The sequence below is a fragment of the Nilaparvata lugens genome, chromosome 8 (assembly GCF_014356525.2).
Source record: "Nilaparvata lugens isolate BPH chromosome 8, ASM1435652v1, whole genome shotgun sequence".
Lineage (NCBI taxonomy): Eukaryota > Metazoa > Arthropoda > Insecta > Hemiptera > Delphacidae > Nilaparvata > Nilaparvata lugens.
In genome coordinates, this window is record NC_052511.1 from 50,212,183 (window position 1) to 50,235,328 (window position 23,146).

General features: G+C 33.8%; 3 protein-coding genes across 4 annotated transcripts in view; 1 reads left to right on the forward strand and 2 right to left on the reverse strand.

Moving 5' to 3' along the window:
- The window catches only part of LOC111044172 (protein saal1), a 34,315-nt gene extending 12,637 nt beyond the window's left edge, over window positions 1-21,678 (reverse strand). Inside the window, exons 1-3 of one of the 2 annotated variants that reach the window (XM_039435020.1) lie at window positions 21,456-21,678; window positions 20,167-20,425; window positions 19,040-19,201 (exon numbers count right to left, since the gene is read on the reverse strand). In XM_039435020.1, coding sequence (XP_039290954.1) covers window positions 19,040-19,201; window positions 20,167-20,425; window positions 21,456-21,484 — 450 coding nt within the window. In that variant the 5' untranslated portion in view covers window positions 21,485-21,678. The remainder of the gene's footprint in view (window positions 1-19,039; window positions 19,202-20,166; window positions 20,426-21,455) is intronic. The other variant, XM_039435019.1, reaches the window with a different exon arrangement.
- LOC120352782 lies at window positions 6,274-16,869 on the reverse strand. The gene is made up of 5 exons (XM_039435018.1): window positions 16,765-16,869; window positions 13,769-13,974; window positions 11,370-11,578; window positions 7,960-8,148; window positions 6,274-6,642 (listed from the first exon to the last, which is right to left on the reverse strand). The coding sequence occupies exons 1-5, from the start codon at window positions 16,831-16,833 to the stop codon at window positions 6,407-6,409; spliced, it is 909 nt and encodes a 302-aa protein (XP_039290952.1). The 5' UTR covers window positions 16,834-16,869; the 3' UTR covers window positions 6,274-6,406.
- Window positions 21,679-21,747: 69 nt separating the features above from the next.
- The window catches only part of LOC111044166 (transmembrane protein 94), a 99,819-nt gene continuing 98,420 nt past the window's right edge, over window positions 21,748-23,146 (forward strand). Inside the window, 2 exon segments of the mRNA XM_039435021.1 lie at window positions 21,748-21,980; window positions 22,489-22,638. Of these exon segments, the coding sequence (XP_039290955.1) occupies window positions 22,514-22,638 (125 nt within the window). The 5' untranslated portion in view covers window positions 21,748-21,980; window positions 22,489-22,513.

Consider the following 23,146-nt stretch of genomic DNA (forward strand, 5'->3'; position numbering starts at 1 on the left):
CCGGCTTTTGTGCAACGGGGCTAAACCATTTTTAAAGTGACAATTCTTGACAATTGCTGTATCTCCACAGTAGACGTCAGTTTCAACTTGGTGAATAATTTGTTCTGACAAGATATTTATTTATGAATTGTGTTAACAATAAATTGATTCATTATTAATGCATGTCATTGATTATTACAAAATAACATTGACAATCGACATACAGTTCACAAAAATAATTACACATAACATAATTAAAACTTCAATAGGGTTACTCTTAAATATAAAAAATAATTAGAAATCCAAGTTCCCTTTTAAAATTGTTCAATTAGGACATGTTTCGGTTATATAATGACATTATCAACCCTATTATTGAAAAGAAAAATTCACACCAAATAAAGAAAATTGATTTTTTGATCCAAAAACAAAAGAAAATTACTAATACAAACTACTACACTGATATCGAAAAAATACTTGATAATGGCATTATATATTATATAACATGTCGTGATTGATCATTTTTAAAGGAACTTAGATTTCTAATTTTTATTTATACCTAATTAAAACAATATGCATAACTTTTTATAAATTGTTATACATTCAAATTACATTCCTGTAAGAATATTGAGTTACTGTGTTGAAATGTGAAGTGTATTTATTTCCTTGTGAAATATCTTTGAGAATTAGAGTAAAATTAAGAAAGTTACGAGTTCAATAATCGAGTTTCAATTATTGTGTTGAAATTTGAAGTGTATTTATTTCCTTGTGAATATCTTCAAGAATTAGAGTGAAATTAAGAAGTTACGAGTTCAATAATCGACATTAGCTTACCTACTTTGAAGTACCGCTATCTTAAAAGTGAGGAGTGTATTAGTAATTCATCTATGGAATAACTATCTTCATAAATAAGAAAGAAATTTTTAAATGTTGATGTGAATTTCTTATAGATTTTTAGTGGAATAAACTCAAATTTTCCATATAAATCAAAAATGTATAGTTAAAATATGCTTAAACCCCTGATGTGGGAGAGAGTAATATGAGTTGAGTAAAATAGAAAATATGAAATGCCAAGAGAGTCAGTCAATTGAATAAATTCTTTCTAAGGGGTAAGTGTTCATGATCAATAACTTAATTAGTATCTGAATAAATATTTCACTTTGTTACTTTTGAATCATTCTGGAAATTATTCCTCACTCTATAACTCATCCTCTTCAAATATTAGAGTATGAATAAAATTAAAAATATTTAATTACTTTATTTTAATCATCCTCATCAGATATTAGAATATAAATAATTTAAAATCGATAATGATCTGAAACATGTATTGATTGCTTCCATCAGAGCTATGAGTATGATTTCAATGGGTTAAATTTATGGATAATATCGACGGTTGAATATTTTTCTGTTGCCTGATACGAAGTTGCTGTATGTTTGTTACGGAGTTGATAGAAAGTATTTTTCTGTTGACGAAGTTGCGTTACACAAACAAATTTTCAATATCCTTGCAATAAAGTTATCGGACTATGTGTAACCCAATCTACATTTGGGAGAGGAATAGCACAAGGTTGCCTTATGTTTTTCTCTCCCTATCATTTCTATGATGTATTTATTGTATGAATGAATGAATAAATAAAGAATACAAAATCACAAAAAAATGTTTGATTATAGAAACAAACTTTGTCATTAATATCAGAACAGAAAGTATTCAACGGTCTATATCAGCCTTGAATACCACTCATTAGAATCATATTCATATAAACAGAGTATTTATTTATTTATTCAGTGATACACAAAACACAATTAATTAAACTAATATTAAAGATATTAACTGTATTGATATTAGTATTAAAGATATCCTTATCACAAGAATATCTAGGATTACCTAGAGCATAGACAATAATCAGGTTGAGTTTTTATGAGTGCTAGAAACGTTAATAGGTTTAGTAAAACATATTCCAACTACAATCATACTGAAAACATTTATTTATTCAAAGCAGGTACTTTTTTACAATAAAATGGAATACACCTATTGCTCACTAATAATAATAATATTCGTATGGCTTTTATTGGTGGGGATTTCCTGACGCAAGTTCCACCTCGCCTGAATATATCATTTAAGCCGTCAATGGGCATTACGACTGTCATACTTCATCCGGGTCGACAGTTCAACGTGCCCATCCGATAACACGTTATTGCTCACTGGGTTTTGATAAATAGAATTAATTAAACTAGCTTGATGAGAACCTATTCCCAGGTACTTCCATGTGGAGCCAAGTCAACGTTAGTAGACAGACTACTAACTTGGAGTCAAGTTATTACTATTCTAGAACTTAAAATTTTTTTAAAAAGGAGAAGAATGTGAGAATTCATTCTAGAATATATATTATAAATATAATATATTATTCCAGAACTTGAAAACACGAAAAATTCAATAGTTGATTGTATAAAATTAATATTTGAAAGAAATACATTATTGCTTGAATCAATTTTTCTTCTATTCACATTCCAAAAACTAAAAGTAATGCATGTTTGTAGTTCACGATTGAAAGTGAGTTGAAAATCTTATTCCAGAACTTGAAAAAAACGAAAAATTCAAGTGTTAATCGTATAAAATTATATTTAAAAGGAATACAATATTGCTTGAATCGATTTTTTTCTATTCACATTCCAAAAACTAAAAGTAATGCATGTTTGTAGTTCACGATTGAAACTGGATTGATTGAATATACAACTCAAAAGACAGTTTTAAATGTTAAAAGAAATATTTATAACCCAAAGAATTACAAAGATTTTCACCTCTATAAATTAAAAAGGTATGTTTTAAAGTCAGAGAGAAGAAGAGATGGATCATTCCTAGATGTAGTTCACGGTTGAAACTGAGTTGATTGGAAATATAACTGAGAAGACAGTTATAAATAACAATAAAAAGTATTTATAACCTAAAGAATTACAAAGATTTTCACCTCGATTAATATTAAGAATGTTTTAAAGTCAGATAGAAGAAGAACAAGACGGTTGAAAGTAAGCACAAGATATAATAATGATATTGCTCCAATCAATCTTTGTTCATTAATAGTTCAAACATCAAAATGACTTGGAAGAACATATAACTGGGAAGACAATTGAATCTTAGAATTATAAAGAATTACAAAGATTTTCACCTCTGTAAATAATATTAAGTATGTTTTAAAGTCAGAGAGAAGAACAAGACGCTTGAAAGTAAGCCACAAGATATAATAATGATATTGCTCCAATCAATCTTTGTTCAAACATCAAAATGACTTGAAAGAACATATAACTGGGAAGACACTTAAATTCTAGAATTATTGAAGATTTATACCTCCATGAGTTTGAAGGAACACAAATTGAAAAAGGATTCTTTAATTATAGTGCAATACCTACGTTTCAAACTAAGCCTCTATTATTGCTTGAATTATTATACTTGACATATACTAATAGTAATAATACGAAGGAATTGAACGACTTCATAATTAGGAATATACTACTGAAACTAAATATTCACAAAAATATAGATCGTACCTTTAAAGCATGAATATTTCAAAGAGACATTAAAGAAACATAGAAGAAAACTCTAGATCAATAAGTTTCTAAGTAAGCCACTTTTATTATTGCTTCAATAGATCTCTGATGATTCACAGTTGAATTATCTAAATATTGGAGCATAGAAAGTTGGAAAGACTTGAAACTAAGGCTAGGCACACACCAGTTAGTCAGAAAAGACTAGTCACAATTAGTCACAATACTTCACATAGTTGCTTATGGAGTCATGTCTAATTACAATGACTAAGGCTAGGCACACACCAGTTAGTCAATAAAAGACAAGACACGATTAGTCACAACACTTCACGTAGTTGCTTATGAAGCAACACACACCAATTAGTCATTGCAATTAGACATGACTCCATAAGCAACTATGTGAAGTATTGTGACTAATCGTGTCTTGTCTTGTCTTGACTAACTGGTGTGTGCCTAGCCTTAGGATTCACAAAGATTTCTTTATCTAGAACTTTGAGGCCGGTTTCCGAGCTCGGGATTTAGCCAAGTCCTAGACTTTAAACAGCTGGAGTCAGAAAATAGGCTTTCCAAAACGGGGCGTAGTCGCAGTCATTGTCATAGTCACGTTTGAATTAAATTTCAAAAACTAGAAAATTGAACACAAAATAGAATAAAGAGAAAATAGTGTAAAGTTTCAGCTATTCTTAATTTTAGGAAAGTCTAATTTCGTCAAGGAAAAATGTTTCCAATTATAGAAATAAGAAAATAAAAACTACGACTACTGTTATAAAAGCTGCGAATACGCCCCGTTTTGAAAAGCCTATTTACTGACTCCAGCTGTTTTAAAGTCTAGGACTTAGCTAAATCCCGAGCTCGGAAACGGCCCTTAAATTTCAAATTCAGACAATAAACGTGAATAACTTAGAACATAAATAGTTTGAAAAACCTGACCTAAGGCATTCACAAATATTTCTTCATCTATATTTTAAATTTCAAAGACAGACAAAGAGGTAATAGAGGGTTAATACTAGATCAACATTTTTGAAAGGAATAATAAGCTACGAGTACATTATTGCTTGAACTTAGCCTATTTACAGTTCATTAAATGAGAAGTAAGTGAACATATAACTGGAAAGACATTGTGAGCTACAGAAAGCTTTAAACGTGAGTTATTATTGTCAAGAAACAAAACTTGAAATATGATTGGAAACTTGGAAAAATATTTGAAAATTAGTAATGGTCTTTATTGTGAAATGGCAATACACTTTTGTGGTAATATACTTGGTTGATTTATCAATCAATTACTTGTCAAACGAGCATTGAAAACTGATTTATAGTGTCAACATTTCAAATAAATATTAGATTAGTCGAGGTTTGACTATTGTGGTGTTGCAAGCCTAAAGCAGGACTTCCTATTATATACTAAGGTATATAGGAGGTCCTGCCTAAAGTCATGTTTACACTCAGTTGTCAACAAAATGTTTATTTTCCTTCCTTAAAATTTATTAGATTTATTTATTCATAGAATAGATATATGATTGAACCATAGAGAAAAGATAGCTTAAGTAGATATACCAAGGTCGTTATGTTGCAAATTTCCCTGTTAACTCAAGCCGATAGTCCTAATAGTTATATATCGTGAAGCTATGTGACGCTGGTAGTCTCTCATACTGTGACATTCTTAGTCAGTTAGAACATGTGTAAAGAGTGTAAAGCCCCGCACACACTCATCGATTTTTTTTCGTAGGGTATTTTGCCGTCCTTATAAATAGATTAGATTAAACAGATGATGTTTGTCAAGTTCCGTTTAATCTGATAGAATTCATAAGGACGGCAAAATATAGTAAGAACAAAAATCGATGTGTGTGTGTGTGTGTGTGCAGGGCTTAAGTCTAGTTACACACACACATCGATTTTTGAACGTTCGATTTTTTGCCGTCCTTATATATTATATTAGATTAAACGTAACCTAGCAAACATGCCATGTCTTTGTCAAGTTCCATTCAATCTGACAGAGTTTATAAGGACAGCAACAAGTCGTACCTCCAAAAATCGATGCATGTGTAACTAGACTTAAGCACTGCACACACACATCGATTTTTGTTCGTACGATATTTTGCCGTCCTTATGAATTCTATCAGATTAAACGGAACTTGACAAACATCATCTGTTTAATCTAATAGAATTTACAAGGACGGCAAAATACCCTACGAACAAAAATCTATGAGTGTATGCGGGGCTTCACTTTCTAAGGGCCGTTTGCACAGTCAAAGCTCAAACTCGATTTAATCTGCTGTTGGCTTAAAATCAAAATGAAACACATTATAACAAACTAGACTTGATACGGATTTAATCCAGTTTAAGATGAAATTTAGTTTAAACTGGCACTGTGCAAACGGCCCTAACCCGGCAAAACAGTAATAATATACAGTAGTCAGTCGATAGTAATCGGCTTGGGTTAACAAGAAATCGGAATTTGGAACATGAACAACCTATACCATGGGATACTACTTATGCATCTTTCCTCTATGGTTCAATTTATTGAATGATGTATAAATAAATAAATCAAATAGGATTTATAAAGAAGAAAAAATAAATATTTTGTTGACAATTTTGGTGTAAACGTCTTCTAATTGTTTAAAATATACAAAAATTGAAATTGTCAAAAGTAAGGTGAAATGAATTTTGTTGACAACTTTGGTATAAACTTATATTACTATAAACTATTAAAACAATACAAAATATGAAGTAACTTTTCATAGGCCGAAACTAGTTTTAGAAATATTTTAAATAAAAGTGTGTTTCATGTTTTTATATTGTTTTTAATAATTTATAAAAACGTAGCCCACACAAGTGAAGTATTTTACGAATTCTAATGTTAATATTATAAAATAGTCGTAAAGAAACTATATTATATACTATGCTGATTGGGTTCCTCGTCCGCAACTATAGCTTCAACCTGTTCCTGAAGCAATTCAGGATCTCTGCGCTCAATAATTGTCCAGAAAAGATGTTTCAAATTCTCGTCGCACTGTGTCATATGGGTTTCCATAGTTGATTTGTTTCCTACATGGATTATGAGCGATTCAAAGTAGTTTTCCAGTGCCTCTCTCAAGGTTAGGTTTTCCGAGTCTTCTGACATTGCTTCTGTGGAAATAGAAAAATGGAATACAGTTTTTTATTGGATGAATCTAGTAAGAGAAAAATAGGTAAATTCAAAACTTTCAAACAAAAGATTTACATTGGTCTAGTGAGTTCAGGTTTTGAATTAAAAAAACTTGGACTTGAAGAAGGTTTTTTTTTCATTTTTTATCCCACTGACCACCTATGAAAGGGGTATAAGGATTTGTCAATTTTAATCTAAGTCGTCAATCTTTGCATTCCATAATGCAAAAAGAATTCCTCACTGGAATAAGGACAAACCTGCAACAACTTCTCCCTCACTTTAATTCTGAACTTTTCACCTGTAAGAGCCTTTACGCGTGTTGGCAATGAATTATAAAGCCGAACTCCTGCACTCTTTACCCCCCTCTCATACATAGCAGTTCGATGAATGTCATCTCTGAGGTTTTGTCTATATCTGGTATTGTATGAGTGGAACAACTCTCCCGTATTGAACCTATCTTTATTCTTATCAATAAAACAAAGAGCCTCCAAAATATATACACCTGGTAGTGAGAAAATCTTCAACTCTTTGAAATAATCTCTACAACTTGCTCTAATATATTCACCCACCATCACTCTACCTGCTCAGGTCAGTTTACATTGGTCAAGTGGATTCAAGTTTCGGTCGTTTCTTGTTTCAAGTTTTCTTGGGGTGAATGAAGAAAACTTGACTAATGTGAACCCCGCTTGAGAGTAAAATCAAAGATATCATACTCTTTAATTTATTGATTCAACAGTGTTAATAGGAGATGACATTGGGTAATACGGCGAGGCAGAACATCCAAAAGGATCTCTCTGCCGATAAAAGCCATATGAATAAATAAATTGATTCAACGATACTAGTAGTTCTGTGAACAGTAGACCTCACGTAGTATTCTCATCCACAAGTACCTGATTGAAACTGTAGACCTTATGGAAATACAGCAATAGACTGGCTTCTACTCACATCTGTGTAATCACTTGTCAGCTGATTTATGATGAATAATTCTATAGTTTGATTTTTACACTAATATCGGCGTATGAAGGAGGCTCCTTTTTCCTTCTATATTATCCTTGAAATGTAAAATTTCCAAAAACCTTGTATATAATGTCGACGCGCAATTAAAAAAGGAACATACCTGTTAAATTTCATGAAAATCTATTACCGCGTTTCGCCGTAAATGCGCAACATATAAACATTTAAACATTAAGAGAAATGCCAGACCGTCGACTTGAATCTTAGACCTCACTTCGTTCGGTCAACAAGATATCATAGATGTTCAAGAGTTGACTTATAATTGCCATTTTTTTAAGACTTACCGTCATTCTTTGGTTTTCTATCCAATTCGTGCAATATCCTCAATAATTTGGGCAGAATCGTAGGAATATCAGAGCCACTAGGAATGATAGCTTCTAGAACTGCTACGGTATCTCTCAGCATATCTTCGTTGTCTTCTGATAGATACAGCATTGTGTTCAGAATTGAAGTGATTTTCTCAGCGTTCAAACCTGCAAAAATCAACAAGCAATGGATTCAGCTTATATGTCAGATAAATCGTGCAAAACTTGATGACTATGAACGTTTTTCTAGAAACAAATTACTTTACATTTAATAAAGAACAAAACGTAATTGAGATTGCATATTTTGGTAATCAATTTTATATTTCTATATGGTCCAAAAACAAACCAGCAACGTTGCGGAGCTAGAAAAGGATAGCGCTATCTGCTTTGTAGAATGATAGACAAGGACAGCAACACCAAGTTAATCAAATTCAAATTTATTGTTTTCATTTTTCATTACAATCAAATTTGATAAATCCATACAATTATAAAATAGCTGCAAATAATAATCAGTGGATATAATGAACACAAAAAAAAATTATATTTAACAAAAAACCAAACCACCGTGATGCTGATTATCAGTTGGATGATACTGACGTATGATGTATGATGTTGGATGATATAGCTTCAACTGGATGATGGAGATGATCAAATTTGAAGCTTCATGGAATAAAATTTATTGCAAACAATAATGTTTTACTACTCACAAAAAAGCAAGAAGCTTTCGTACGTGAGTAGGAGTTGAAAAAAAACACATTCACACACACAATCACACTCAAGTATGTTTTTCAATCATAGACATATTTAATTTTCAATGAATATAGATATTAGTATTATATATACCATATCACTAGTATAATTTAATTGATTGGAGCCTAAAACATCATAAGAATAATTTGAAAAAAAAGAAATTTTGTATTTAAAAAGTAGGAAGTACAACAAAGAGGAAAATCACAAGGTTTTTTCAAAGAGAAAAGGAAGGGAAAATTGCAAAAGCTTATACATTCATTCGAATTAGAAATCATCTGCCCACCACTCTAAAAAGGTTTTCTAACTCTATTGGTGACTGAAGCCATAGCCAAATTTTCAATTTATTGTAGAATTTCCTGTAATATCTCTCACTTCTAATTTCATTTGGTAGAAGATTAAAAAACTTGGGTCCGAGAAATAGAAAACATCTTTGAAATGTAGTGGAATTTGGCTTTGGGACTTTCAACATCAGTTGCATTGATTGACGTGTCACCCGATGATCATCTTCATTAATGGGTCTAGCTGAAAGTCCTATACTACCACTCATTCTGTAAAACAAGGATAACACCTTCAGCACATAGATGTATCTGAAAGGGAGGATTCCCAACAGTTGGAAAATTGGAAAGGTATGAGTCCTTCTATTCACACCATGAATAATTCTTACCACTGATTTCTGCAGTGTGATTAGGCTTTTAAAATGAGATAGGAAAGTAGACGCATAACAAGAGATTCCATATTCCAGTCGACAATTGAAAAATGCAAAATACATGACACGTAAAATACTCACTGGAAAGAATTGCTTCAATTGATGGAATCTTCTTAGCAAATATAATAGGTACATCTTGATTTTCTGTATATGTAGATTCCAAGTCAGCCCATAATCAAGAGTTAGACCCAAATACTTGACAAAATCCAACTGCTTGATGACATCACAGCTACAATTTGGATGATTACAGCCAATCTTATGATACTTGATTGGGTCAGTAAAATGAAATGGAGCTGATAATGAAAAATTAATATAACAGGTTTTAGTAGCATTGAGTGCTAATTTATTACAATCAAACCAGCAACGTAGATCTATTAGGTCAAGCTGGATCATTTCCTGTAGTTCAATTTCACTTTTGGCAGAATATGCCAATGCCGTGTCGTCAGCAAACGATGTTAAGGATCCATTGAATGTGTTGGAGAACAAATCATTGATATATGCTAAGAATAGAATTGGACCCAAAACCGACCCCTGAGGCACACCATACTCAATTGTTGCCAACTCACTAGTACAACTACCAATTGACACATACTGCTTCCGGCATGACAGGTAAGACTTCATCCACATGTTGGACACTCCACGAATACCCGACATATATAATTTTTCTAACAGAATACTATGTTGCACTGTATCGAAAGCTTTTTTAATATCAAGAAATAAACCTGAGGTCCTTGATCTATGAGACTGATTCATTCCATAATAGATGTCTGACATGAATTTATTTAAGGCTTGTTCTGTACTAAGTTTTTCTTGAAATCCGAACTGTACCTTGTGAATAAAATTTATTTTATTGAAAAATCTCATTATTCTCTTTTTGAAGAGTTTCTCCAAGAGCTTGGAAAAAACTGAAAGCAGCGAAATGGGCCTGTAATTCGATATCTCAGTCTTTATTCCATTTTTGAAAATAGGTATAACTTTAGCCACTTTGAGTTCTGAGGGAAATTTACCTTCTTGAAAACTGGCATTGAAAATATCGCATAAGACTGGTACTATAGATTTGGATAATTTTTAATTAGGCTTGAATTTACATTATCAGGTCCTGGTGACTTACCATTTTTCATCATATTATTTCAGTAAGAGTTCATGATATGTGATGGGTTTTAAAAAAAAGGAATCACATGAATTAGTGTTCTTGAATCTACTGTTATAATATTTTGTAGTCAGCTCATCCGGATTATGAATGGAAGATATAATGTGACCAGGTATATTAATAAAATAGTCATTGAATTTATCTGCCAAAGCCTTTTCATCCTCGATAAGATCATCATTTTCACACTTTAAACTAATAGATTTATTTTTTATAGAAGATTGACCGCAGTGATTGTTTATGATTTCCCATTGTTTTTTAACAGGAAAGGTCTTTAAATTGGCGAAAAATTTATATTTTTGCTGTTTTATTAATTTATTGATAAGATTATTTTGGAAAGGAAATTTAGTCTAAGTTGATCATTATGTGGATTATTTTTGTGTATTTTATAAAGTCTATCACGATGCCGAATTTCTACACAAATATTTTCAGTCATCCATGGTTTCAAGTGTTTACCACCACTATTAATATGTTTTGAATTTTGACGTTTCACAGTGCATTGTTTGATATAAGCCAGTAATGCATTAATAAACAAAGAGTACTTACCATCAACATCAGTACATGCAAATAAATTGCTCCAATCATGCTCCAAGAGTAATTATATAATTTTTTAATATCGAGGGTCTCTCTAATAGATGAAGCAGGATTTTTCACGTTACTTGACCTTGATAGTGAAACAGAGACGGCTCTATGGTCTGAAACGTGTGACTCTATAACTGCACTCTGAATACTATTTTTACTAATTTAAATACTGCCATTATAACGTAGACATCACTATATACTCACACAGCACACTTTTGCCGATCTCGTGTCCGGAAAATGCGCTCAAAATGGCCGCCCACTGATCGGCCGCCTTCCGCAACGCCTTGGCTGGCACATCCGCGTGTGCCGCCTCCAATCCGCCTCCGCTACCGCCCCTGAACAACTGCCTCCAAGCGGCCAGCAGACCGAACGCTATGTCCTCGTTGGCAAAATAGCGACTGAAGTCCTTGTCGCTAAAACAAATTCAAATTTATTGGCCAATAAATCTATCAAAATTTATTATAATTGAGATTAAATATTTTGTTAATTAATTAATTTAACTGTAAATAACTAATAGTGAGTAGGTTTTTGATTTTGTATTCAAATTTTTCAAATAAGTGCAATGTTTCTAGAGTTTTCAGTTTATTGTGATACATTCTGTGATTTATTTAGAGTATAATATCAACCTTCAAAATTTTCAAATCATTATTCCTGGACCGAAAATCAAGTGACGAAGCAGTCTGTGATTTCATAACCTCAATTTTTGGTCAACATTAACATTTTATCAAAATTTTTGGAGAGAAATAGTACCGGTTCAGCCTACTTTTTCCTCCAATGTCATAATTGTATTATGATTATAGTGTTTTATAAAATAAATGAATGAATGAATTTCTTCATTGTTGAAAAACGATGGGAAGCTAGAAAAGGATAGCACTATCTGCTTTGTCCAATGATAGACAAGGATAGCTACACCAATGTTAATCAAATAATGCCGTTATAACGTGGACCTCACTACATCAGCATCACTTGTTGAATAACCAATTCACTCTTCAGCATCACGATCTAGAAACATTGCAGGGGTAGAAAAGGATAGCGCTATCTGGTTTGTCAAATGATAGACAAGGAGAACAACATCATGTTGATCAAATACTGCAATTATAACGTGGACCTTACTGTAGTCGATCTTTTATTAAGAAATAACATTAATCAATAACGTTATAATTATGTCTTATAAAGTGTAAGAGGGATTCATTTCATTTAACTATTTTAGATTGACGTTAAATAGTCAGTGAAAATGATACGACGGCGAGGTTGCCACTTTCATGTCTTCATTGCCTTCTATGTCGCTTTCTAAATTCATGATATCATTCATTCATTTATTTATATGCAAATACAATGCAGGTAAAAACATCAGGCATTTGCCCAAAACTGCTTCAAACCTTAATTTGGAATACACAGTCTAAGGTTATGTTACTTACGTTACTTAAATGATAACTGACACAATTTTGAGTCCAAAAAAATGTATCTACTACAATTTTGAATTTATCAGATGATCAATTCCCAAATACGAATCCAAACAAAAATCTTCCTTCACAATTGCAAAAAATATTCGGAGAGGGAACAGTTTTGGGCTAGGCCTGTTGGTTATCTTCTGATCATGTATAAATGATTTGTGTTTTATGGAATGTAAAAGAAATGAATAAGTATAGCTATAATATATTATAATTGAAAATTTTGTGAAGTGAACAACTACAAGACTTAACCTATTTTGGACCTTATCTAAATTGGGAGAGAAAAGCACAAGGTTAGCTTATTTTTTCTCTCCCTATCATTTTAATGATGTGCTTATTGTATGAATCAATAAGGGTAACCGTCCACTGGAACCTTATTCACCCGATCCGTTCGGCCGTTGGATCGGACGAATCTGCCGGCCGAATATGGTCGTCCATTGGAACCGTTTACGTCAGTCTAGTTGCCAATTATTGAATGAACTACTATCATAACCACCAAAATTTTTCATAAGCAATGATTATATTGAGATTTTGAAAATTGAATAAACAAATATCCACTAAATTATTTATTCATTACAATAATCTTATCTTCAGAACCTATTTGTTCAGTAATCTTTATCTACAGATTCTTTTGAACATCACGACGATGATATCTTTTGTCTCGCATATCCCACAATGGAACATGCTCTTGAACCAAACTTATCAACTTTTCATTGTCCTTAGTTACAACTTCATAAAACAGAACAAACAAGACTGTGAAACAATTTTAGGCTAGGAACACTTTGTTGTCTCAGCTCCACTAGTTAGTTCGAACGGATAGAGCCGGAAAATCCTATTCTATTCGGATCGAAAAATTGATCAGCCGGAGACGGCCTTGCACGGCCGTATGAACCTGTTGCAAAGGATGAGCATCTATAGCTTTCTTTGTTGGGGGATCGTTCGGACGAGCTCGTTAGTTTTCGGCCGATGCTAGTTCGGACGAAAACGGTTCTAGTGGACAGCCCACCTAAAGAATATCAGACGATGAGTTTCAAGTAATCCTGGAGTTGACAAATCACAAGGTCATTCCACACAAGCCGTAGCCTAGCTTGAAATACATTTGCCTTTGTAAATGAATAAATAAATGAAATGAATTCAATGAATTAATAATACCTGAAGGAAGGCGCATGCACACAGAGCGTATTCATGAGATCGAGGGTGCAGCAGAGTAGTTCAGGTCGAGTCGAGGACAGCAGAATGTAAGCGAGCCTTGATGACAGTTGAAGGTCATCCACGGCCCTCGCCAGCCAATGGGGAGACGGATCGCGTTCCTCCACTTGGTGAACCACGTCCCAGGCCACTGTGTTCAGGAGGCGGACCTACAAGTCGACAAAGTTGTATGATAGCAACACCAATGCTAATCCATTATAATGTGAACCTCACTATAGTAATAAATGAGATTGACAAATTTGACATTGATTTGATGCTAACTTTTGAGATTAATTGTTCCTTGATTAGACATTACATTTTATCTTCGTTTTATTTGAAATTGTATAATATGTTGAAAATGTTGTATTGTGTGAAGGAGGCGAAATGGGATTCTACCTGCTGTTTTCATCAATAAAAATTATTATTATTGAATAATTGAAATTTCAGTATAACATTGCTGACAAGCAAATTCAACGTGTGAAGGATCTAGATATCACATTCGACAGCAAGCTACCTTTTCACCACGCTTATTGATTACATAGTTGCTAAACCAAAAGGCAGCTTGGTGTAATAAGGTGGATTGGCAGAAACTTAAAAATCCTCAGACGTTGAAGACCATCGTTAGATGTCACTTGGAGTAACGCCTCTATCGTTTGGAATAGAGACAGAATATGCACTGCAAAGAAAATAGAATCTGTGCAAAGGTTTGCACGTCTGGTGTTTATTTATTTATTTATACGTGGATACAATAACAAATCATGTAAATATGATTGGGAAGGAACAACAGGCTTGGCCCAAAACTATTCCATTCCCAAATTTTGATTACATGTCCAAAAAATAGGTTATGTTCTTCTGTAAGAAGTTCAAGCTCAACTTTCGTCCAAAAATAAATATGAGATGCAAATTTTAAATTTAGAAAAATTAAAACACCATCACTGCACATTGTATTAATTAAGTTATTTTATGAATTTTGAAGCCAAAAATACCGTACACACAAATTCTCACTAAGAACAGCTGATGATATGAGTGTTGAAAAGACTCATGCCAGATTTGGAGCAGCTCCCTTATAAACAGTTCTGCAATGTGGTGAAAATCTAATTTTTGGAATGGCGAAGAATGAAGTTTGATGCATTTTTTTGCATGCCGGTCTTCATGGCGACAGAGGAGTTGGTGTCGTTGTACCGACGCGAAACTTGAGACAGTACCACCAATTTCATGCCGTTCTTAGAAGCTGCACTGATTCGTTAGAAAAATGCGTTGCAGTTGGTAATAAACTGTCAATAGTTATTTGTGCAACTAGTGCGCAAAGTGACAGTTTGCTGCACCGAAAGAAACGTTTACGCCCGAGCCGTAGGCGAGGGCGGAATGGTTTCTTGAGTGCAGCAGAGGAACTTTGCGCACGTATTTCACATTAAGTTTTTCCTACAGTTACCATTGAATATGAAAAGTGGGTAATTATGGGTAAAATTGCCTGAAATCCATCAAATAACTTAGTAGTGTTTGAATGGCGAACTGTGGTGGCACTGTGCTGTTGCTGTCCTCGATATAATATATAATAGTAATAATTAGCGCGTTGTGCTTCGTTGCACCTCTGCTCACTATAGCAGCCACAGCAGTCACTGTTACCAACTTCATTTTGATTTTGCTACACTGTTGCTCCATATAACCTACTAAGTATTTTGCGTTGCCATGTTGCAAATCTGGAGTGCAGAAAAATTTTTCCCGCACTAGAGCGGAAAAGTGATTCTTTGCGTTCTGTAATCAGTGCAGCAATGGCCACTTTTCAACGTAACTGTAGGAAAATAATAGTTATTATATATCTAGAGTGAAAAGTGCTGTTTTTTCTCCCTGAGGGAAAAGTTTGAAGCCCGAGGCGAAGCCGAGGGCCAATTTTCCTGAGGGAGAAAAAACATTTTTCACTCGTGATATACACAACATTTTCCTCCACCTACATTTTTATAAAACTGCTAATAAAATAATTTTTAAAAACGTATGTGACCAAACAATATGTTACAACATAATCTAAAAAGTAAACAGAAACAGCTGGCTTGTAATCACAGTTCTCCTCCGACAGCACTATCTGTCGGCTAAAGTTGTAACAACAATGACAGCCAAAACTACAGCTATGATGAAGTTCCCGTTTCAAATTTGATTAGTTAATAAGTAATATTCGTTGGCTGATATTTTGGATAACATGGAATAAAAGAAAAAAATATATACATTTTTTTAGTAAAGTGATATGAAGTTTGTAATAATAATTTCAGCATACAAACATAAATTTTATATATCGATCAAATGTCTGGTTGAGGTATTGAATTTAGTTGGTTTAATGACTACTCTATATGCTTCCTCATCTGAGCTTAGACCTTCTGACCTATTCCAAATGTATGTGTTTAAAATAGAGATGCTTCCCATGTTATTTAAATGGAGTCACTTTTACTCCCTAGGGAGTTTTTCTGTTTTTTAGTACCGAGAGCGAAAAAGTGACACTTTAGTATCATGTTTCAGGTAGTAAAGTAAGTACTTTTGACAGTAGGTGGAGGAAAAATCGATTTTTTTCAAGTGTCAAGAATTTTTAAGAGGAAAATACGATCCTTGCAGGAACCTAACCAACAGTTATGAATTCCGAAACATTCGACTGAGTCACTGTCAATGTTGGAGAACCGTTCCATAATGCAATAAAAATATACATCGTCAAATTCTACAGTTTTAAATGTGACCTGTGTGGTCACGACACCATGGTCCTGTACCAAATAAAACTTTAGAATTAGACAACATATGTGTGTTTTTATTTCATTATTTAATTCCGAAACACATTTTCCATGACAGTTGCAATAAATAAAGGTCACTTGTGTCGTTCTATTGCCCGAAAATTACCTAAGCATATACTCACTAGTCACATGGCCTCTAAGGGTTGGTTCTAAGGGGTGATGTGGAGGCCAACTATTATTATTACTCACCGCTTGAACGAGAGTGAGAGAGTCATTCGAAGACAGAGTATCCATGAGGCAAGAAGTGGTCTCAGGCATTTCACACAGCTCCTTTCTCACTTCCTCCACACAGCAACCATGCAATAAATGGAAAAGTATGAAGCTTCTTCTTTTTCTTCTTTTCCATTCTTCTTTCTCTTTTTCTTCGTTCTTCTCCTCCTCCTTCAAATTCAAATCTATTTCATCAAATTGAAAACAAAACAATGAATACAATGTATGTATCACAAAAATAATAGATAAGCAAGAAATACATAATACGATTCAAATCAACACATAGATTCTTAAACTAAAGATAACTAGTTTTCAATCTGGCAAAGCCAGAAAAACCTAGGTTTGTGCGCTGCCATAGGTAGATAGTACCATAGAGATACAATAGCATAAGTAGATATCCCATGGTATAGGACGTTTATGTCGCAATTTTCACTGTTATCTCAAGCTGATAGTCCACGTAGTTCTTTCCCCCTCAAGCTGGGTGACGCTGGTAGTCTCTCATATTGTGCCGTTCACACACTCTCACCCGGCCAAAACGGTAAAAATCTACAATAATCGGCTTGAGATAACAGTAAAAGTTGCGACATGAACTCATTATACCATGGGATATCTACTTACGCTATTGTTTCTCTATGATAGTACTACACTGATAGAGTCCTTCATATTCTCCTTTATGTTCTTGTTTGTCTTCTTCCTCTTTGCCTGCCCCTCTATATTCTATATTCAATTTTCCAATTGTTAGTTCTTTTCTAAATATTGTATTTGTTTAGAAGTATACTTTACCTTTATCTTCTCCTTTATAAATTACTAACACTAAATTCTGAGATCGAAGGCGTAATCCAATAAAAAGATTGGAGAAATTAATTAATGAATAGGCAAATGAAGTAACGAACGAACAGATAGGGTAATCATTCATTAAATGGATTCTCATAAAGGAAAACCGGGATCTGCTTCACAGAAAAGGTGATACACATCAATAGAATAGCATACATGCTGCCTCATTGGAGGTACCTCGCAGCAGACTGGTTGGAACTTCCAACAGCTTCAAGAATCAAAGAATTTTATTGGCCATAAAACAACATTACAAAAATGTAAGCAATAGGCTTCGTCAATAATAAGTAAAATATCACAAGTTGGACTATAAAAACAATCAAATTTACACATACACATTGAAATATTCCAGGTACTCATTAACAGAATAGAAAGCTTCAGACTTGAGCCATTTATCAACAGCAATACAAAACGTTTTCAATGGTAACTGCTTAACTGCTCTGGTAGTAAATTAAACATGCGAATTTGAAGGTACAGTACTTATGACTTTTCGAAGTTTTAGTCAATCTAACTGTAGGTCTAGTTATATCATCCCTATGTCTAGTGTAATGTGAATGTACAGAAATATTTTTATTGAAATTAGATAGATTTTTCTCTCCCAAACACAAGCTTTAAAATTCTTCCTAAGTGTATATATAAGGATAGTGGTGCTTCAACAGTCTTCCCAAGGAGATACAAGGCAAACCAAACTCCAGGTTCTACTCGTTGGGGGAATTGAGGGAGGATCCCCTTTTTTGATTGATTGATTGAGTACTTTATTTATGTAGATTATAATATATACTGGCTTATACACTTATATACAATAGCTTACAATACAGAAAAATTATGGATGAATTTACATAATAGAGACTAAGAATAATAATGATAATATCGAGTGACCTGGCTGGCTCAGGTCTGGTGTCAGAGTTTTCAGGTCGCAACTGATCAATTTCAGGGCCTCTGACATGACCTAACGACTGCTTTTTAGGCAGCGGGACCGACGGCTTAACATGTCCATCCGAAACACGGAGTGGCCGAGATAAATATCTTGCCCGGCCGGGATTTGAACCCGGGCCTCTGAATCATGAAGCCAGCATCTGATCCACTCGACTACGGCCACTCCAGAGACTAAGAAAATAATTATTGAACTGTATATGATATGAAAAAGCAATTTGTGATATAATAACTATAGATAATAATTATATTGTTATGCATCTACATAAATTGGCGGAGCTTTGGACATATCAATGTCCATTCTTTGGAAAGAATATTAAAATATCCTCCCCACTAACTCTCTACCAAAAAGAGGTTTTTTGGACCTCCACAACATGAATAGCCATCCAGTTTTCTAAATGTATGTGACAAAAGTTTGTTTTTTGACACTGCCTATCTGGAGATCCCAGTCCTTGGCAACGACTACAAGTATTCAAGTAAGTATACTCACCAAAAATCTAGGCTCCAAGTCGGGGAGTTGCAGCAGACACGTGGCTAGTTTGATGAAATCATGCTTCAGTAGAAAAAGTACAACGTCTTTTTCAATAGTCATGTCCCACAAACTGCACATCTCTGTTTCAAATTCTTCCGACCATTCAACTTTCTCTATGTTCTGGAAACAATAAAATTTTAGGTTATATAAAATGAATGTATTTTGTGAGGACATTCATTAAAAATATTTGCATCAAAAGAATTTTTATCAAAATTTGAGCATAGAAAACGGAGAGGTCTACTGTATCAATTGAGATAGATTACTATAGTTAGGTCCACGTTATAATGGCAGTGGAGGAAGATAGGAGAACAACGTTGCCGAACCTCTCTTTTGTCAATACCTTCTACAGACGGTAGCTGATACAGGTTTTTTGATGTAACATTAACTGTTCATTCTCGTCTAAAATAATCAATTATATTTTACTAAGCAATAACTTATATTCTTTAATAATTTCACAATTAATTTACATAATCAAGATGAAATATTAAATCAATTATTAATTATCAATTCTACATTGTTAAAAGCCGATCTGGCAACAGAGCAAAGCGTGAAAGAGATAGCGTTATCCGCTTTGTTGAATGATAGACAAGGATAGCAATACCATTGCTAATCAAACACTGCCATTATAACGTGGACCTCACTATTGAAATCATTTCACAGTAGCCTACCTGTATTTGTAGTAGAGTGGTGAATGAGATATTATTGAAATAGATACTTGAGTGAGGTCCACTTTATAATGGCTGTATTTGATTGAAATTGATGTTGCTATCTTTGCCTATCAATTGACAAAGCAGATTTCGCTATCATTTTCTAGCTCCACAACGTTGCCTGATCGTCTTTTAACAAAGTAGAAATATAACTAACCAACAAGATGTTTCATCTCAATAATTATTAACATTTACTATTTAATCATTAAAATAATAATAATATCGAGTGACCTGGCTGGCTCAGGTCTGATGTCAGAGTTTTCAGGTCGCAACTGATCAATTTCAGGGCCTCTGACATGACCTAACGAATGCTTTTTAGGCAACCGGGCCGACGGCTTAACGTGAATTATAATTCCTTTAATGAAGTATGAATCTTACCTTGATAAGTTTCATGAGAACAAGTAACACAAATCGTTCGCTATACAGAGTGTCACCAATTGCATCTCCTCTCAACTTATCACCGACATCCTCAGTAATGTCTTCGGGTAACTGAGGGTTGCAGTAATCGGTCGATACATTTTGCACCTGGCTTTTTACTTCTCCTTCTCCATCATCCATTTCCTTTTCGTCTTCTCCTTCTCCTCCTCCTCCTTCATCTATTTCCTTTTCGTCACCTCCTCCTTCATTGTTCGTTTCGCTGAAAAGAAGTTGTAAGAAGAATAATAGAATAAATTATTCAATGTTTGAGTTCAATCTATCCATTGAGGTAAGTAACAGGTGCTCGGAACACACTACGGAAGAGTGACCGCTTGTGGCCAGCCAACAGTGACGTTACCTGAAGGTTTAGGACGAAACATATAGGTTTTGAAGTCATGTTTACAATATTTTACAGATAGAATTGTTAATATATGTATACTAATATTACAGGTTGCTATACGTACGATATGAAGGCTATGTGTTATCATTGTTTATAATGATAGCTAGGGCCTTTGTGCCAAAAGAAACTAGTAGCGTGGTTGATGAATACAAGTAGAAAATCTATGGAAAACAATACTAGTGAAACAATCTACTAGCACATTAAAAAACCAAGAATAAAACTGGTCTAGTGTTGCTCATACTGTACCACTAATGCTTGTCATTGAACTAATGCCTCATCCACACTCTCGTCCAATGCGTGCAAATGACGACGAGCGAGAGAGTGTAGATGGGTGGTTTGCCAGCTCTCGACCTTTGGTGGTTTGCCTACACTGACCTTTACTTGCCATCGCTTGCCTTTACTGGCCTATACTTGCCATAGCTCGCCTACATTGGCCTTTGGTTTCCAACGCTCACCTTCACTGGCCTTTGCTTGACATCACTCGCCTTTGCTTACTAGTGCTCCGATGTTTGTCGAGCAAAGGCCAGCCAAACGAAGACGAGTGGCCAGCCGAGCATCCACAAATGGTCATATTGCAAAGTGGATGGCCAGACAGCTCAACTATCTATTGACTGATCTATTGACTGCTTGTTACTCAATGTAATTCAGAAGTTATCTCGTCGCGATTTATCTGTACATTTAATTTTTAACATCGTTTCTCTCAGCATACGTTACCCTACTTATTTTATACTGTGCTTATGAACTTAGCTTGTCCCACATAATACATATTCTCTCGATTATTTAAAATAATGAGGAATATAGTCTAATTGTGAAAAATATAATGCAAGAAAAACGAAAGAAATCTACTTACTTTCTAGGTGATACAGTGTTTGTTGACATTGTCAGTGGCTTGCTTCATAAAATTTCGTCAAATTCTTGCTCTGATTAAATTCTAGAAGTTCTTATAAAAAGCTTGATAGTAATAACTACAAAAACTATAACACATTTTATGAGTTGACGCAATTTGTAACAAATCTAAGTTGTGTTTATTGGTTTAAATATTTTTAGGTTATGTTTTCGTTGCCGTTTCTCCAAACATGTGATCAAGAAGGCTTCAGCACAGCAGCTGTTGTACAGCTGACCAAAACCTTGCCTATTATCTTCTGCTAGATTGACCATCATCATCATCCTCAGCATTTGAATACAGAATTTTTCTGAGAACCCCAGTGCTTCTCTGACAGTGGAGGTTTTGTATACAAAATACATTCTTTTTCTTTTGTAGAAGACCTTCCACCTTCATGATGCCTCTACAGGACAAATTTCAAAATGGAACCGTGATGAGCTAGCACATAGCATTCGTACGTTGGACAGTTTTCAAATTTACCGTCAATTGAAGGTATTTTTCTGTTTATTTTAACTTAGTTAATACTATTTATTCAGTAAAAATGAATAAGCTCTGCTAGTATTTGTTATTTTCTAGCAGTAACTTGTTGAGAGGGTTGTTTTGATTGCAATTTCGACGTAGTAGAGGGACGCTACGTTGTTTGTTCAGGATTGTTTGTATTTTGAAATCAAATTTTTGCACATGTCCCTGCATGATCATTTCCTCATTGAATTGTTTTATTAAGTATTTCTATGTACAATTTTCTGTTTTCTTTATGGCCACTTTTAATATAAATAAAAATATAAATCTGAGTATCCTTTTAAACTATTTTGTCACGACATGTTTCGGCTACTAATGTCATTATCAAGCCATTATTTATATTCCATGTACGATTTATGCCTGCTATTTATTTAGGTTGACATATGAAGTATATCCTTTTCTAGCGTCTATTCTACAGGTTACCATAAAATATTGTCTTTATGTATATATTTTTGTATACTATTCTTGTATGTTTTTTTAGTTTGGTCAAGTCAAACTTCAATAGGATGGGTCCAAGAAAAAATGATGATAAAGACAAAGAAAATAAAGGTCTCTCAACACAAGAGGCCCTGCTAAAACTAAGCAGTGGAATTTCAAAAATACTGAATGAGCATGAAGAAACCAGGAGAAGGTAAGAATATTTTATTTTCAACACATTAATCTTACTAACAAAGTTGTAAGATTGTATCGGTAGCTTGGTAAAAAAAACCCGGCTCTGCAATTTTTTAGTTTACAAAGGCAGATTAGTTTGGTACCAAATTCATTTTTAGAAATTTCAAATTGTCAATAATAGTTGAGTAGATCTATGTTGAAATTCCACATTTTAAGTGAAAGCTGCAAGTTCATCCTCTCATAGTGGGCTAATTGTTGAAACCAGCCAACCTTTGCTTGTGAAAGCATGGATCTGCATTGATAACAACTTATCTTTGTTTACCGCATAATTCTCTCAACTCTCATAGTCCTTTATCATGTTTACAAAGCTCTGTAGTCACCTATTATGATAGTGTAATGGTTTAACTCTGTCAATGGTTGAATGGTGGAAATATTTTATCGAAAGGTTATCAAGTATATTTACAGATGAGTTAGGCTACTCAATCTTTTTACCGATATAATTTACCGAGAAGCTGTTTCAATCGTAT

Excerpts from the sequence above, each read along its gene's own strand:
- LOC120352782 (XM_039435018.1), bottom strand. The coding sequence starts at position 16,833 with ATGCCTGAGACCACTTCTTGCCTCATGGATACTCTGTCTTCGAATGAC. Across the intron at positions 13,975-16,764 it reads CTCTCACTCTCGTTCAAGCG|GTCCGCCTCCTGAACACAGT; the intron begins GTGAGTAATAAT and ends GTCGACTTGTAG. Across the intron at positions 6,643-7,959 it reads TAGAAAACCAAAGAATGACG|AAGCAATGTCAGAAGACTCG; the intron begins GTAAGTCTTAAA and ends CTATTTCCACAG.